Source organism: Mytilus edulis, chromosome 13 (assembly GCF_963676685.1).
Source record: "Mytilus edulis chromosome 13, xbMytEdul2.2, whole genome shotgun sequence".
NCBI lineage: Eukaryota > Metazoa > Mollusca > Bivalvia > Mytilida > Mytilidae > Mytilus > Mytilus edulis.
Window position 1 is genome coordinate 14,147,095 of NC_092356.1, and position 18,810 is coordinate 14,165,904.

Consider the following 18,810-nt stretch of genomic DNA (forward strand, 5'->3'; position numbering starts at 1 on the left):
AAAAAGTTCTTAAATGTACATAAGATAGACATTCAAATAACGGCATACAAATCTGCCGACCCATCAAGACTGTATAGAACTAAACGCTTATGTTTCTTGTCATAATCAACACCCGATGGTCGACCAGGTCTCTTCAATACAACTTTACTACTGCTTCCATCGGGTGCTATCGCAACGACGCTGTACGAACTTTCCGATGGAGACTCTGTTTCTGTATCGACCGCGTTCGATCCCAGCACGAAGACAATTCCTACGGAATCCAATGTTATTCCCTGTGGACATTCCACGGATTTCTCCTTAAAGGTCCAAATTATCTTTCCTCTCAGATCACAACAACTAACTTCTCGCGTGATTTCGTTTGTAAAGCAGAGTCTGCTATTGGAAGCAGACAGGAAACGAACATCGGCTACATTTATTGGAAGTATCTTTTTTATCTGACCCAACGTGTCCAGAATCATTATTCCCTCATCTTTGACAACGACAAACAGCTGGCCGTTCATGTACGATATACCTCTGCACATGTTTTTTGCATGAATCGTTTTCGATACCTTTTGGTACGTTGTATCAAGAATCTGAATGGAATTTTGTTTTTCAAATGTTACTGCGACTGTGCAGTAATTAATCGCGGCAATGTCGAATGGATGACCCGGTACAGTAATACTTGTAACGAATGAACCTTTCTTATCATAAACTACAATCATTTTGTTCTCAGTTTCCGTAAAAACTATTTGCCCGTCTGATTTAAACACGCAATTTTTTATAAACCCTTGGTGTCCAGATGGTTTCTTCACGCTTTCTCTTAGTTCGACCTTCAACTTTTCTAAAGACTTGGTATTCGACTTTGGTCCATTTTTAGGTTTTGTCTGTTGCTCTGGTGTCTTTTTATTGGAACCACCTTTTTGTACCTCTATATTTCCAAACTCCACTACCTCGTCATAGAATGTCTGCAAACCAGGCGCATGTTTAAGGACTAACGTTGTTGGTTTCGTATTTTTAATGGCGTCTGTAACTGCTGTTTCCTCTTCTTTAAATTTCGTTCTCATCTGTAGTGTTCTCAGGAAGTTATGGATACTGGTAGATGGCGACTGGTTCAACATAACGGACTGTTCTTTGAGATTTTGCATTTCTTTTTTGCTCTTGTCTAAAGTTTTTAAACACTCTTCTATTTCGTGCTTCTGTTTTTGATAAGTCTTCTGTAGATCTTGTAGAAGTTCGTCCTGGACTTTATTTAATTTGTCGTTGATATTATTTCTTAAAGATGTAATTTCGTCCTCAATTTTAATTTTTCGGTCTTTCATAGATGTCAAATTCTTAGTTCTATTAACAATAACCTTCTGTATGTTGCCTGCCAATGCTTTTATAGTTTTATCAAACTCCATGGTAACAGTTGATAATTTTAACTCCTTTGCCGCTGCATGTAGTGTCGAAAAAGCGGCACATGCCTTGTGAGTTTCCGGTGAACACACGACGCAAACGACCTCATCGTGTGATTTGCAATAATAGTGAGATTTGTTCTCGTGGGTTTTGCATATTGCACTTTCGGGTGCGGTTTGCTTTTGGTATTTTTCGACTGTTATGAATTTGTGGCCCCTATTTTTACGGTTAGATAAATGATTATAACGACATTTGTTACAGAAACCCTTCTGACACATGGAACACCATGCTTCTGCTATTTTGATTGTGTGACGAGTTTCGCAAAGTGCACAATTGACATCTTCTGGCTTCATGACCTACATTTGAGAAAACAAAATCAAATTGTGAACATTCAGTGTACAGAACAACAAATAATGTTCATGATAATAATGATGAGCTTTGAAACAGAAAGGCCATTTTAAGAAGATTTTAAGTCAAAACCTTTACAAACATATGCATTGGGAACAGGACATTTTTATAGCCCCCCCCCCTTTCAACAACCCTTTATTTTTTTCCATTATGTTTAATTATTTTTGCGTCTTTTTGTGTATTTTCAAGAAATAACTTGCAATTGTTATTTAATATCAATTCCAAGTTAACTATCAACAGCGGGCAAAACATGGGCTGATTTAGCGACTCTGCATGCAGAGGTAAATATATCAGTGACTGTTGTGGGTAGTAAAATTGAAATTGAAAGTAAATAGCAAATACAAGATATTCCTAGTATATTTGTGTACGTATAATAAAGTAATGCGAAAATAATTGAAACGAATGGGAAACAAAATAAATAAAGGACTTTGGAAACTTAAGGGGGAATAAAATCATCCTGTCCCCAAGTACCTACATGTAGTATATGGTTTTAGAATCTATTGTACATGAAGAAGTTGTACCCATACCGCTATCAAAGTAACAGCAAGTTTAAAGGAAAATAATTTAATTTTTATCATGCCCCAATTTACCGAAAAACTAACTGCTCTTTTTTTATATATAGCATTTTGATATAAAAATTAGCATGAAAATACAGATAGATTCTTCTTAACGTGGTTTCAATAACAAAAATAATAATAAACTACAATAGAAATAAAAAAAACCTTTAAAAATTAATAACAATATTAATAATAATGATAATAAACTTTAATACTAGTAATAAAAAAAATATTTGAAACACCCTTACCTTTGTCATGGGTTGCAATTACTTTGTATATTTGTGTATATATTTTTTATTCAAATGTGTGTCAATGTATGAAAGAAAAAATATTATATAGCAGTAGTAATTGTTGTTCTTTTAACCATTTCACTGAATTTAAAAAATCTTTTGAAATTATTATATATATTAATCTTGATTACTGATTTTTTTTAAACAATTTTCATTCATTTTTTGTAACTAAATGAAAAAATGCTAAGATTATAAAAAAAATAATGAAAATACCAGTGCGCCCGAGGTATCTCGGTTTGCCTGTATTCATCAGGAACTCTCAACACCGATTTTTTTATAAAACAAATGATGTATAAAACCGAAATAGGACCAAGTATGACCAACAATGATAGCCTAATTCATATCAAATATCAACTTTGTTGTTATCTTTTTTGTTTACTAAACTTCGACGTAGTGGCTTTCATGAACTGATCCGTTGTTTGAAGAAAAAAGGGGGAGGATGTCGTGATTGTGTGTAAAAATTCAAATGTCCGATCAAAAAGAATGTCTATCCTCCTCGATTAATCTTTCACTGGCTTAATGTTCTGCGTAAAGATGGTGGTTTCAACATGGCCAAATACCGACCCGCGCCGAATCTTTATGGTTTAGTGGGCGAATTGGACATTTCGTCCACGAGTGTATCACCAGCCCAGTAGTCAGCACTTCGGTGTTGACATGAATATCAATTATATGGTAATTTTTATGAATTTTGCACAACGTTTTGGAATTTTGGATCCTCATTGCTCTTCAACTTTGTACTTGTTTGGCTTTACAACTATTTTGATCAGAGCGTCACTGACGAGTCTTAGTGTAGACGAAACGCGCATCTGGCGTATTAAATTATAATCCAGGTACCTTTGATAACTATTTACACCAATGGGTCGATACCACTGATGGTGGACGTTTTGTCATTGAGAGTATCAGCAGCCAAGTAGTAAACACTTCGGTGTTGACATTAAGATCAATTATATTGTCATTTTTATAAATTTCCCGTTTACAAAACTTTGATTTTTTCGAAAAACTTAAGATTTTTTTTAATCCCAGGCAAAGATTACCTTAGCCGTATTTGGCACAGCTTTTTGGAATTTTGGGTCCTTAATGCTCTGCAGTTTTGTACTTGGTTGGCTTTATAACTATTTTGATCTGAGCGTCACTGCATGATGAGTCTTAATTATCATGATTATGTAGACGAAACGCGCGTCTGGTGTAATACGTTATTAAATTATAATCGTGGTACTTTTGATAACTATTTACACCAATGGGTCGATGCCACTAGACATTTTGTTCTTGAGAGTATCAGCAGCCCAGTAGTAAACACTTCGGTGTTGACATTAATATCCATTATATGGTCATTTTTATAAATTTCCTGTTTACAAAACTTTGATTTTTTCGAAACACTAAGGATTTTCTTATCCCAGACATAGATTTCATAAGCCGTATTTGGCACAGTTTTTTTTTTAATTTTTGGGTCCTCAATGATCTTCAGCTTTGTACTTGGTTGGCTTTATAACTATTTTAATCTGAGCGTCACTGATGAGTCTTAATTATGTAGACGAAACGCGCGTCTGACGTATTAAATTATAATCTTGGTACCTTTGATGACTATTTACACCACTTGTCCACTGGGTCGATGCCACTGATGGTGGACGTTTCGTATTTGAGGGTATCAGCAGCCCAGTAGTCAGCACTTCGGTGTTGACATGAATATTAATTGATTATGGTCATTTTTATAAATTTCCTGTTTACAAAACATTGATTTTTTTCGAAAAACAGTAAGGATTTTCTTATACCAGGCTTTATAGCTACATTACCTTAGCCGTATATGGCACAATTTATTTTGGAATTTTGGGTCTTCAATGCTATTCAACTTCAAGTTGTACTTGTTAAAGTTGTTTGGCTTTAGAACTATTTTGATCTAGAACTCTGTTTGCTGAAAATGACACACACACAGTCAAATGAATAACGTAACGGTACCCAAATTGCACCTATTTAGCAAAACTAGCAGCGAAAATCTTACAAGATTTTCTAGAGACTAAACAATTTGTTTTTTTATGATTTGATACTAAGCACATCTTTCAACATAGGTAAAACTATTTAGATATGCACAAAACGTTCACAGTATCTATCAAAAGATGAAGTATTTACTGAAAAAGCAAAATGTACTGAATAGTCGCCATGCGACGTCATCAAAACGTCATCTTTTTAAAATGAGCAAATACAATATGTTACAAGTATCCATTTAAAAAATAATGAAGAGTAAGCATGGACTAATATCCAATTGTTCAAAATATTTAAAGAAATTAAACAAAAGCTCTGTTATTAGACTTTTGACTATGTGAGTTTAAGCATGGAAGCAATTTGGGTACTCCTCATTTCAGAATCATTGATGGTTTGGAGGTCAGTTTAGACCAATTTTTCTATGATTCCATATGGAATAAAAATCAAATTGGTGTACCTTTATAATAAAGAAGGATAGGGCTACAAAATAAACACAGAATGGACATTTTTGTTTTCATCATAAAAAAACGTAGATGAAAAAACTGTCAAAATAGGTGCAACTTTGGGTACCGTCACGTTAGAGAAATGTAACTGACAAAAGATATAAAATGAATAAAGGATAAAAAGTATACTGAATACTGTTGCCAAATAAAAGAGAATATGTTTTATTATATGGTAATTACAGAAACTTGTAGGCCATGATGTGCCACCGGACAATTAAACAACAATCGAAAAACCTACAAGTTGTTGATCAAGGTGCTTTCATTTCAATTCTTTTAATTCAAAGTATACTTACCATTTTGTTTTCTTCGTGATGAACTTTTAAAGCTATTTTATCATCCCACAATATTTAGATAACTAGCTTTTAATATTTTAGCAGTTTGAAATCACGTCTATTGAGGTCCGTCGTTGTTCTTTCGATTCGGTTATTAGTTTTTATAAAGAAGGTAGACAACTCTGCAAAAACATGTGAAAATGTCCTGTCCAAATGAATTAAGAATTTTCCAAAGGTTATTGAGAAGAACGATATGCTTGCATCGAAATTTCTCTGCTGGTAAAGGATCTTGACATTTTACTTTTAATTTTGTTTAAATTGTGCACATTTAAAATGCTTTATTCCAAGGTTGACGGCACAGGCACTGTTTTTTTAGGGGTTCGTATGGATAGTAAACCCGGCAATTGTAACAAGCCCCTGTGGGTAGGTACGGAAAGTGATTTTTTTTAAATCAACTATCTAAGAAAACTTTACCTCATTTTAAAGGCATTGTAAAGACATTTTCAAAACAGTTTCACTTTTATCAATACAAATAATAACAACGAAGAAATAGCAAATTTTCAAAATGGTAATTTTTTACTGTTCTGGAAAAACTGTTTCCTCTCTTGAAAAAATAATAAAATATATTTTTTGAATCATTTGGGTTCTAGTTTTGTTTATATTGCTTCTTTTACATCTTGTTAGTCAATTTTAATCCTCAATATTAAGTTTTTTGGTAAAAATAGAAGCATAAAGCATGAAAAATGTCAACCACTCTCATGAAATTCTATCGTCCAAAGTCACATAACATGACGATACCGTTATATATTCCTTTTTTCAGAGCATCAGTTGATATATTGAAAATGTAAAGAAAACTTTATAAACATTTGAATGTAAAGAAACAAAATTTAAATATGAATATTACTCTTTATATACAATTTTGTGTGTGTGTATAAAAAAGAAGATGTGGTATGATTGCCAATGAGACAACTCTCCACAAGAGATCAAATGACTCAGAAATTAAGAACTATAGGTCACCGTACGGCCTTCAACAATGAGCAAACCCTATACCGCATAGTCAGCTATAAAAGAAATGACAAATGTAAAACAATTCAAACGAGAGAACTAACAGCCTAATATATGTACAAAAAATGAACGAAAAAAAAATATTTAACACATCAACAAACAACAACCACTGAATTACAGGCTCCTGACTTTGGACAGGCACATACATATAGAATGTGGCAGGGTTAAACATGTTAGGGGATGCCCAATCCTCCCCCCCCCCCCCCCTGAACTGTGACAGCTAGTACAACATAAGAACAAACTATAAAAATCAGTTGCACCATGAGAGACAAGAAAAGTTTTGAAATATGTCATCTGTCTTATACATGTATAGTCATGATAGTTTTAGAATGTTCCCTTTTCATTAACATTCTATTTAATGAAATATTCTTATTCTTATATATAGCATGCATAGTGAATGCTTATAAATTAAAATAAACAACAACCTTCTAACAATTATTCTACAGGACTAAAATACCTGTTGCACTGTAAAACAATGAAAATAATATAACATTATTTTTATTCAAGAAATTTCAAACAAAATAATTATGTCAGATCACTGTAAATACTTGTATGTATACAAGTAAAGTAAATTCATAACTGTATATCAGTTACAATATTTATACAGTGAAATCTGTAAAACAATCTCATTCAGGACTGAAGTTCAAAATGCAATACAGCATTGAATGTGAATAGTATTCAGTGAACTGCCGCTACTGCAAGGATTCCTATGTATTTTTTTTTATAGTTGAACATGTTGAAAATACCAAGGATTTGTATAGTAAGATCTTACTATACAAATCCTTGAAAATACATATATATTGTCATTGATTGTTGTTAAACCACATTATTCAGTATCCTTACTATCTCGTGTGCAATGGCAAGTGCTCGAACTATCTTTAAATCTCAATAAACTGGCTGTATAATGCAAAAAAAAACCTATCACCGCTGATTTCCAATCAAAACTAAACCAAAAGTTGTCCATGCAAGGGAAATAACTCTGTATACACAAAAAGGAGGGTTATTTATAAAAATTAATTTTGATATGAACACAGCTTTCTAGATTTATTTATTGGACCTAATTATTTAATTAGTATATTAAATTTAATAAAAAAGTACATTTTATGGCTGTATAACGTTCCCTAGTATTTTTTTGAAACGAATGTAACTTTCAAACCCTTGTTTGTACCTCAAATATTTCATCGTATTCCCGAAAATTATAATATACAGAATCATGAATATTCATATCATATCTATCAAAAGCAATCAGAACCTTCTGAGACTTAACAAGTTAATAGAAGGCCGTAATCGGAGGTCACCCAAAGATTTTATTTTTACACACATCTGAGAACAATTATTTAGGGTAATTTGGAGTTATCTCCCATTGGTTTGCCATACCTACCATTGGAAGACCCACTATCAACGTATATTTTCTGAAAGAAAAACTTTTCATGAATCGAATGGTGTATGGAACAAAAAAATTGAGATTGAATTGACAGAGAAATAAGGGTTTTAAGCGGAGAGGTGAAAAAAGTAGTTGGGTACCTTCTCGTAAATATATCCCCGAGGAACCAGTAATGACGCACCTAACGTTGTGTTTGTCTCTGCATTTAATCTACCATTTAAAAGAAAAAGAAACACGGAATAGAATGAAAGATTGATCACTTGTTAATGTATTTCAATCATTAAACAGTTGATTTTTGAAACAGTAAAAGCAATAAAAATCATGTTTGCTAACATTACAAACGGACTGTCAACTTATGATGGGTACCAGTAATGACGCACTATAAACAAACCAGTAAAACCACTTGCAGTGTACCTGATGTTCGAAAAACTGCTTCAATCCGGATAATTTAAAGTTAACACTATTCAACAAATTTAATTTTAATAACAAATTTTGACATTTACAGTCACTTTTATGATCATGTTGATAGCAACACAATTTTTTTCATTAATTTAATTGTAACCTATATTTTATTTCAAATTTTATATAAAATTGTTCAAAATTTATCAAAGTGACATATATATTCCATATACTTGAAAATAAGAAGTAATTGCATTCATAAAACAACATTGACATTAAAACATTTATCAATGTATACTTCGTACAATGAATGAAAAAAATCGATAAACAATAGAAAATTATATAAGCGACGATCATTTGTTCTACAGTGATTCCCGCTTAAATGTAAAACCATGTCACATGACAGTCATATGATTTGAAAAACACAAACTGGGGCAGCATGTGCATACATACTTTTGACGGCCAAAGTGGATTTAGGACTGATAATCATTCTGGGAAGGGTAGACTGTTTTTGACCTTAATAAAATGGCAGAAATTGCATTATCTTTACTAATTCAAGCAATAATAACATTTCTGGACAGAGTTTGAGGCATCTATGTTGTAGTCATATGACCTTCACCATCATGTTATGAATAGTAATTATCGATGACGTCACATCTTTTGTTTAGAAATATAAAACCCAAAACTAAATTTGTGCGTCATTTCTGGTCCGCGTCAAAACAGGTACCAAGACGATACGTTGATAGGGTACGTACTGAAACCCGGACCGGACTCTGGACCCAGACTTTGGTATGAAACCCGGACCCGGAGCGGACGCCGGACCCGGACTAAATACCAGACCCGGACTGGGTAATAATTATGAATTTTCTTAGAATCACCTTTTCTTTTTTTAATCAGGAGAAGGAAGATAATTTTTTGAGAACTGTAACACAGTACATTATAATAATAATCAAATTTTGCTCTTACTCGTGTATAGTAATATAGTCTAGAAGAGTAGACAAGTATGCAAGTTAGCCTTGCAATGATTCTGTATCTTCAATTTACAGTTGTGCAATTACTTTAAAAAAAATCATACATGTATACAGTATGAATGTTTACAAATGACTTTAAAAAACATGGAAATATTTTTTTATAAATTATAGGGAGAAAGTGGATTTTCTTAGAATTATTTTTTCCGTTTTTTATTAAAATTATTCAGAAGGGAGTTAATTTTGGCAGAAATAAACAAGATGCATTACATGTATAATAATTATGAAAATTAATCAGACCTGTATAACCGGCCCCATATACTGATATATACCGTGACAGTAGTTTATATGGGCAGCAGTGACGCGATGCATGAACACGCATTACGTAATTGTGTACTATATGTGTTTTAAAGTCCGACAGGAAATCACTAGAATACCTGGTCATGTCACCTCACAATAACTCTGGCAATAATTCTGTTAGTCATACTGATAATCAAATTAGGGAAGGACTGAATCATAAACAAATGTATTACATAAAAGTGTTATGAACAAAATGATATTTTGAAAACTGTTGAACTATGAAATGATTTAAAAAATTAATCTTATTTATAATCCCATACATGTATTTGAATCATAAACTTAGAAAAAAAACAGTTTAAAAACGACTGACTATAGTTGGCAGTAGTCCTTTTGTGACAGTTAATGTTTTTCAAGGGTATCATTTGCGCCATTTTTTCTTTCAAATGTATCAATTGCGCCAATATTCGGAAATTATTTGCACCAGTTTACTTGTGACACATTTGTATCATACATAATAACGATAGACAAATATTTGATGATAGTGCGTTGGTTTCACCATCCGTAAGTGCTTAAATCCCATCTACCGAAAGACGTACAACTAATGGAGCAGAGGCATTCTACAATAATTACAATGAACTGTTTATCGATCCCATCTGTCAATATTTGTGTTTTTTTGACAAAATAGGCAAGCGACAAGCTACTACATATATTAAATTGCGAAATACTTATGCAGCAGCAGTAACATTCAGGATTCTACTTCGTCAAAATTATCTCCCCATTACGCCATTTCATTTTCACAATCGTAGAAATTGAAGTCATTGTAGGCTACCAATTTTGCTCTTGGAAACCGATAAATTTATCCACATTGCACCATTACGATCCTTATATGTCAGTTGTATTTTAAAAGACAAATGTATCAACTAGCTAATGAGCATCAGTTAATGATCTAGTCTGCATTGATTCAACTTAAAACTATTGTCTGATCGGTTGTCAGGTGGAATTTTCGAAAATTCATAAACATTTAAAAAAATTCTAATTTAATATTTCGTGGAAGGGCAGACTAGATTTTTTTAGTGGTTGAAGACTATAAACCCTAGTTATCACACACAAAAAATTCTAATTTTTCGAAGATATGCATTTTCATCATCCAACTTGAAAGACTGTCGTCAAGTACTTTCAGTAAAAAAATAGCTATTCGAACACTCCTACTCTGTTTTTGTGATTCATTAGTGAGTATATCACTTGACCCATATATTTCATCTTTTAGTACTGTGATTTTTTTTATGTTATAAAGTCAACCTGTAGCTTTGATATATAAAAATGATAGAATCTGAAGCGAGACGATGTATGAGATATTCTTGCTTTGTACGATATCAAGACAAAATATTTAACTCAAACACGCCCTAACATAAAAAGGTGAACTCGATTTTCTATTTTCGATACACTTGTTACCCATTTTTTTTATTTTTTTCTTGAATCACATAATGGAAGGGCAGACACGAAAATTACTGAACTAATAGATTGATATGTTTTCCGTCCGTGGTAATTTTATTTTAAAAATCGGAGGTTATGCATTTTCTACATCAAACTTGAAAGATACCCATGTCGTCGACTTGATATCTAATTGTTCTGCTCAACTATGTACTAAATAAATTGAAAACTTATGCAAATGGTGTTTTTAAAATAAAACACTTCGTAATTGAGAAGAAAATTGTAATTTTGTTTGTTTCTATTGACTTTTAAAAAATCCAATCAGGAGCCGCAGAAGATTTTATTCAGAGTACCATCTTGGGGTAAAAAATATCCCGGTTAACGTGTAACACAAGATTATTTCTGTATTTCTTACCAAAGGAATACTACTGATACGGAGATTACGAGTGAATAATTCATAAGCGATGTATCTTAGTTTATTTTGACAATGGCTGCTAAAATAAAATTATTTCACGATATTGAACATTTTTATTTATCATTTCATTATATCTCGGAGGTAATGCCCCTTTAAATCTGACTTCTATACATGCTTGATTATGATTGATAGTGTAGTCTTTGACACCTTTTGCATGAAACATTGGATTGTTGAATTATTTTTATAGACTTTGTGATGACAATCAAATAAGAAAGTAAATCTTTTTTTTATTATTTTATTTATAAATACCATGTTATCGACAAGTGACGCGTTATTTGCGATGTTGATATAAGAATAAGAATGATGTGATGTGATGTGATTGCCAATGAGACAGCTGACAAAGAAGACCAAATGACACAGACATTTACAACTATAGGTCACCGTACGACACCAACTACAGATATGAGAATACTCGCAGTTACTGATCACAGCTAGTACAAAAAAGCAATCCATCATAGTTTTAACTTTGGTTATTTAAACACTGAATTACCAATAGCCTTAATGTATTTTGTAAGTAATTCCTGGTTGTGTCTTCTTTTTTCTTTTTCTTTCAATTAAACCAATATCCTAAAGCGAGTGTAAACCTTTGTCAATAATTCATTTTGAGGAACAGTATTAGAGAAGAATTTAGAGAAACAATTAAAACTCATAAGAATTCGGAGAAACCATACAAGTCTTAGAGATTATAATAACTCGGAGGAACAATAAAAAGTCATAAGGCTTCTGAGGAACAGCAAGAGATCATAAGAATTCGGAGGAACAATCAAAAGGCATAAGAATTCGGAGGAACAATAAAAAGTCATAAGAATTCTGAGGAACAATAAGATATAAATTTGGAGGAACAATAAGATATCATAAGAGTTCGGACGAACAATAAGATATCATAAGAATTCGGAATTACAATAAGAGATCATAGGAATTCTTATATGATACTAGTTGACAATTCATAACATATGTACAATTGGCTAACGAAAGAGGTTTATATTGATGAATAGAATGTGACATTCACCTGCAATTAACCTGTGCACAATCGGCGCAAATGAAAGATTGAAACTTTAAAAAATCGGCGCAAATGTCAAACACCCAATAAAACACGAGACTTTCATTACACAGTGACATAACAACGCGTAATTGATGTTCTCATAACAGGAAACCAATATTAAAAGTGATTAAAATAATTAAGAATGCCAAAACAATGTTTTAGAAAAGCAGGAATTCTATTTTTCCCTTAATGTCTAGAAGAAGAAAACAACACAAAAAAAATATAACCCTCGAATGTTTTAAACTATTGCGCTTTACTCTTCCTATGAAAAGAATTTAATTTGCTTTCATTGATAATAAAAAGATTTTATTAATTTCAATAAAACAATAACGACAAAGGAATTATTATATATCTCTTCCTTACTTTACTTTACTCTTTTTTGTTCAATTTTGCGCTCGGAATGTGGATTTTTTTTTTTAATTTATATATACTGTAACTAATTATATGACAGTAATCTTAAAAAAAATCAAAGTGTTAAAATACCCACAGTCTGGGTCCGGCATTCAGTCCGGGTCTTGCGGCCAGTCCGGGTCCGGGTTTCATACCAAAATCCGGGTCCGGAGTCCGGTCCGGTCCGGGTTTCAGTGCGTACCCGTTGATAGTGGGTCTTCCAATGGATAGAAACAAGTGACTGTGGTTGACGGACTAACCATGATGTTCAAAGCTTTCGAGCTGTTTCGGCAACAGCGACACATATTATCAGTTCGGCCCTAGTTCATAACAATTATGACATCTGGCAAGGCTATTTTTTTCTGGGACGCCTTCCTACATTTTATTTGGACTAGTTCGGCCCCACTACTAATATTTCTTATTGATCTTAACAGATGTACATGCATTTATTGTTTTTACAAAACTCATAAGTTTGTTTTGAGATAGAGTAGTACTTAACAAAAAGTATGTTGGCATATATACAACATGTACAATTATGTGTACATGAATTATGTAGTTCCAATTGGCTGTGAAACAAGAAGATGTCACATATGACATTTCCCTTTGACTTTGGTGTTTCTTAGTTATTAATATATTTTATTATCGTGAATAAAGAAAGATTGAACACATACCAAATATTGTGTTTGTTTTTTTGCAACAATTACAAAAGCGCGCTAGCTTAATTAATTTCAAAAGAAATGATAGCTAACAATTAACATGATTAACAAATCTATGACAACTCCACACCAAATCTTCTAACTTTTTCACAAACTTACATGTACCATAACTCGACTCACTAATGAAAAAGGTAAAATACTGTTGAATATGGTCTGCCAAGTCTCCCACTGATGAAAAACAGATAAATCGAGATAAAATTTGTCATGCCAACTCGTCCCACTAATGTCATGTCAAGTGTTGCACTCCTGTTGAATATAGGACCTGTCAATTCACACCACTTTTAAATAAAATGAATACTTATGAAAACCTCAGTGATCTTGTTTTTTGTGTATTTCTTTTCTTTTGGTTGAAAGACATCCCTGACTGACCTGGGGGGTGGGGTGTTGGGACCTTTATCAGGACTCCAGGCATGCCAGGATCGGGTGTTTTTAAGCTCTGGATTTCGGGATTGATCCTTTTGGGATCCGGGAATTCTTTTTTCTATATTTCGGAATGTCAGGATTTAAATTTCAAGACCTTGGGATTTTATGTTTGTAAGCGTGGGATTTTAGGTATTGAATCCCTCACTCACATGTTTCCTGCAGGTCACACCTGAGAATTTCACCCCATAACCAGGATTTTTGAAATAGCAGCTAGGTTTTTACAGAACCTACCTATTATATTTTTTGTTAATTTGCCCCTATTCTTACCATATCATGCAATGAATATTTGCCACATGATGTAATTCAAAGAACAATCAATCAATCAGTTATTTGAAGAAAAAAAAAACACAAATATAAACCATATATTTTTTTAAATAACTATAGCTTCAGTGATGTCCTTGATTGTTAAAACTGTGTTTTTTTTCATAAAAAGGTGCAAGCAGTTCTCCTGGAAAGTCTGCCAGCTTACACAACAAAGATCCTTTACCAGTATTTCTCCAAGAAAGAGTTCAGACAATACTGAAGCAGATGACTGGCTTTGATATGGCCAAAGTGTTTTCATTTAATTTAACATTAAAAGGAAAGAAGCCTACATTTGCATTAGTAACAGACGAACAACTTGAAGAGGTGAATAGTCAATACTATTGAGAATAATTAAAACAAATATTTTATACTGATTAGTCATGTTTTTTAAAGAAAAAAAGGTCAAATATACTTAAAAATAGACAGAGAGAAAGCTATATATCTAGACAAGTTCTCAAATAAGTCAAGATGGTAGAAATTGTCAGTCTATTTCTTAAATGTGTTTATAATCCCTTCAAAGGAGTAGGTTCGGTAAGGACCATATTTGGCCCCCATTATAAAGTTCCATTTTACAAGATAAAAAAAGGTTTTAAGTTGAATTAAAGACTTGCATTGAGAGAAAGTTAAATAGAACCAGTTGTGTCATAGTTTTGTTCTAAAGCGTTGATTTTTACATCCTTAATAGGCCAAGATATGAGATTTTGACAAAATTTGACAAGATCGACCTAAATTCAACCAGGAAATACAGAGCACAGGAGCCGACAAACAAAATATTCAAGTTTGGCATGTAAAATGTCCTTACAAACATTATTTTAATAGAACTTTTATGTCACCTAGACACGCTCTTTGTTTCCTGTCATACATGTATAATCAAAGGGAATTACCCGTTTTCTATGATTTTTTCATAGAAAATCAAAGAAAGAGTACTATTTGTGACATCTTCAATAAGACGCAGGAAAGAAAATTTTCAACAAAAAGGTGTTTTTTCTATCAAGTCACTGTACTAGCTTTGATTCATTGTGTTAATTGTCAATAACTCCTAATTTGAATTTTGTGATAAAACAAACCAGTAACACTACATCTCATATGGACTAGCTTTTCCAATTCATTGACAGTGGCTGACTTAACACTACATCTCATATGGACTAGCTTTTCCAATTCATTGACCGTGGCTGACTTAACACTACATCTCATATGGACTAGCTTTTCCAATTCATTGACCGTGGCTGACTTAACACTACATCTCATATGGACTAGCTTTTCCAATTCATTGACCGTGGCTGACTTAACACTACATCTCATATGGACTAGCTTTTCCAATTCATTGACAGTGGCTGACTTAACACTACATCTCATATGGACTAGCTTTTCCAATTCATTGACAGTGGCTGACTTAACACTACATCTCATATGGACTAGCTTTTCCAATTCATTGACCGTGGCTGACTTAACACTACATCTCATATGGACTAGCTTTTCCAATTCATTGACCGTGGCTGACTTAACACTACATCTCATATGGACTAGCTTTTCCAATTCATTCACAGTGGCTGACTTAACACTACATGTACCACTCAACAAGTTTATATATTGATCAATACTAATGTATTTAAGTATCAAAAGGTGACTTGTAATTTATTTTGATGAAACAAAAGATACAACATATCAGCTACATAGTTTAGGGAGAGTAGATAAGCTGAAGGTTTGCCTGTCATATTTCCATTCCCATAGTTTGGTAGGGATTTGGTTTATGAGTCTGTGTTTTAAAAAGCCATATCCTTCTCATGCATTTCTCATAATTATATTATTAGAATTTGATAAGCAAAAGAAAAAAGCTCATTCACTCCATAGGTCTGGCAGGGTCAAACAAATTTATGTTTCCCCACTCACCATATATAGTGCACTGTAATTTAACAAATTTTTGCAATGTTTTATTATTCATTTGTTATTGGGATTATATATGTAAATGGAAAATTAAAACAAACATTTTCAATGTTATTTGCTTTATTTGAAAGACATCATACTTTTAAATCTCAATAATTGTTATTAATTATCTTGTTTTTATTTATTTGAATAATAAGGAGCTATGGTATAATTGATAACCAATGTGACAAGGCCTTGACATGAAAAATGTTTTAAAATACATCAGCCTAATTTACAACAAATAAATATGACCTACATGAACCAATATCAACCACTATTATCTTATGACATTTTGAATGTACATTATAAAAAGAAGATGTGGTATGTTTTCCAATGAACAATGATGAGACAACTCTCCAAAATTAGACCAAATAATTCAGAAGTCAACAACTATAGGTCACCGTGCCCATATGGCCATCAATTGCAATAATAAATCCACATGAACGCAAAAACTTCTGAATTAACAGAACTTCATTATTTATCTTTACAGATGCATTTGAAAGCCATAAGAAAGGCAGTATACAAACTACAGATGCCACCAGTAATGAAGGCTGATGAACCAGTGGAACAAGTGTACGGTCAAGATCCAGAGATAGCTAATCTTTTAGACTTCAAATTTGTCTTCACAGACATAAGTATAGGACTTAAAGATCGAGTAAGTTAGAAAAATAGTAAAACAATAATACACAACTCCAAGGTAAATTCAAGATTATAAGTTATCAATCAGCTTTAGGTAAAATCTAGAGACCTAATCTGTAAGACTATATATTGTTAGCTTATGTTAGATCCAGAGATAGCGAATATTTTATACTTCAAATATGTATTCATAGACATTAAAATGGAGAATGGAAATTAAATAGGGAATGTGTGACAACAACCTGACCAACGGGACTTCAATACAGCAAAAAAATCTCGCACCTGGAGGCGTGCTTCAGCTGGCCCCTTAACAAAACTGTGTACTTGTTTAGTAGTAATGGATGTCATACTAAACTCTAAAATATATAAAAGAAACTTAAATTAAAAATCATACAAGACTAACAAAGGCCATAGGCTCCTGACTTGGGACAGGCACAAAATGAGGCAGGGTTAAACATGTTTTTTGGAGATCTCAACCCTCCCCTATACCTCTATGTAGAAAAAAAAACACAATCGCACAGCAATACACACAGTAAAACTCAGTACTACATTAGTATGTGACTAAACATAGATTTTAAGAAAAATATACAGAACTCCAAGGTTAATTAAAAAAAGGGAAAGTTCATTAAAATCAGACTTAATGGAGGAAGATGATACCAAGGGAACATTTATTACTCATTAGTTGAAGAAAAACTAAAAATGCCATGGCTGAAATGAAAAATGACAAAAAGACAAACAAGGCTTGCAAGTCACTACATAGAAAACTAAAGACAGAGCAACACATGAACAACCCCAACCAAACTATAAAAGTGACTTCAGATGCTCTACAAAGAATCAGTACATGCTCGGCATGTGGCACCTGTCAGTTATGAGTGAGTTTGTTAATTGAATGACAAATGTGTATTTATGAATTAGTTATACTTTTGTTTTATGTTGTTCATACAAGTTAAGAGTAGGTACAATGTATATGACAAATTTTTATTTTGAAATATGAATTAGTTATGCATATGTAGTACTTTTGTTTTATTCAGGATAGGCATGTGACAGTGAGGGACACGGATGGTAGTCTGAGACCTGCAACATCAGATGAGAAACAGAGAGCATGTCAGATGTACAGTACGAATGAAGTTCGCAAAGTTATAATGCCAAAAATGTTTGAACCAGATCATCTTGAGGTTAATATATATAGAATCAGGACACCCTGTATAAGGGATGTTCCATAAATTAATTTATCGCACAGCGGGTAAATTATCACGTTGTGATTGGTTTAACGCTGTCACGTGGTAACCCCCTATGAGACCGTAGGGGGTTAGTAAATTTCATAGGGGGTTCATGACGCTTTAATGGTGACGTCATATATTAATTTTGATCTGTTTTATTGTTTATTCTTCAACAAAATGCAGCAGAAAAAGTCCAGCATGCGTTAAATTCATTATACGGTTAACTACTAACCCCGGCCTCACCCCCTAGGGATTTTACTAACCCAGTGATATTGTAGTCTTTTTTCAAAACTACCTCTACCGTTTTTTATTGGGAAAAATGCATATTTTTTATTGAAATTGGGAAATTTGTATATTTTATTCTGAACACATCTCCGATTTTTTCCTGACCTTTGCTGTCTTTTTGCACTGTTTTTTCATGTATATTTTGGTTGGCAGACATTTTCAACCTGAAAGATACTTTCGGAGAGGGGAAAGAAACAGAAGCAACGATGGTACTTACAATGCATTGAAAACTACATGTGTTACAAACACCATGATGATTCTGATCAGAAAACCTGATCTCAAAAGTGCTTTCTAATATCAAAATGATAACATGAATACGATATTTACAAACATTACTACCAATGCCATCACTGTTTGGGGAAAATGTAAAACTTTTTGGGAGGAATTTTAAGCCATTTTTTTCAGTAATTGGGAATTTTCTCTAGGGGAAAAGGCCGAATTTCGGCTGTTATTTGAGCCAAACAATATC

The 18,810-nt window shown here is 32.9% G+C and overlaps 2 protein-coding genes across 3 annotated transcripts in view; one reads left to right on the top strand and one right to left on the bottom strand.

The window, feature by feature from the left end:
• LOC139501725 (uncharacterized) lies at positions 1–5,503 on the bottom strand. Its single transcript, XM_071290872.1, has 2 exons — positions 5,403–5,503; positions 1–1,730 (listed from the first exon to the last, which is right to left on the bottom strand). Exons 1-2 carry the CDS (start codon positions 5,403–5,405, stop codon positions 33–35), a joined length of 1,701 nt encoding a protein of 566 aa, XP_071146973.1. The 5' UTR covers positions 5,406–5,503; the 3' UTR covers positions 1–32.
• Positions 5,504–18,810, top strand: part of LOC139501726 (small ribosomal subunit protein mS22-like) — a 23,312-nt gene continuing 10,005 nt past the window's right edge. Inside the window, exons 1-4 of one of the 2 annotated variants that reach the window (XM_071290873.1) lie at positions 5,504–5,660; positions 14,408–14,601; positions 16,691–16,855; positions 17,868–18,011. In XM_071290873.1, coding sequence (XP_071146974.1) covers positions 5,582–5,660; positions 14,408–14,601; positions 16,691–16,855; positions 17,868–18,011 — 582 coding nt within the window. In that variant the 5' untranslated portion in view covers positions 5,504–5,581. Of the gene's footprint in view, positions 5,661–9,005; positions 9,079–14,407; positions 14,602–16,690; positions 16,856–17,867; positions 18,012–18,810 lie in introns of those variants that run through there. The other variant, XM_071290874.1, reaches the window with a different exon arrangement.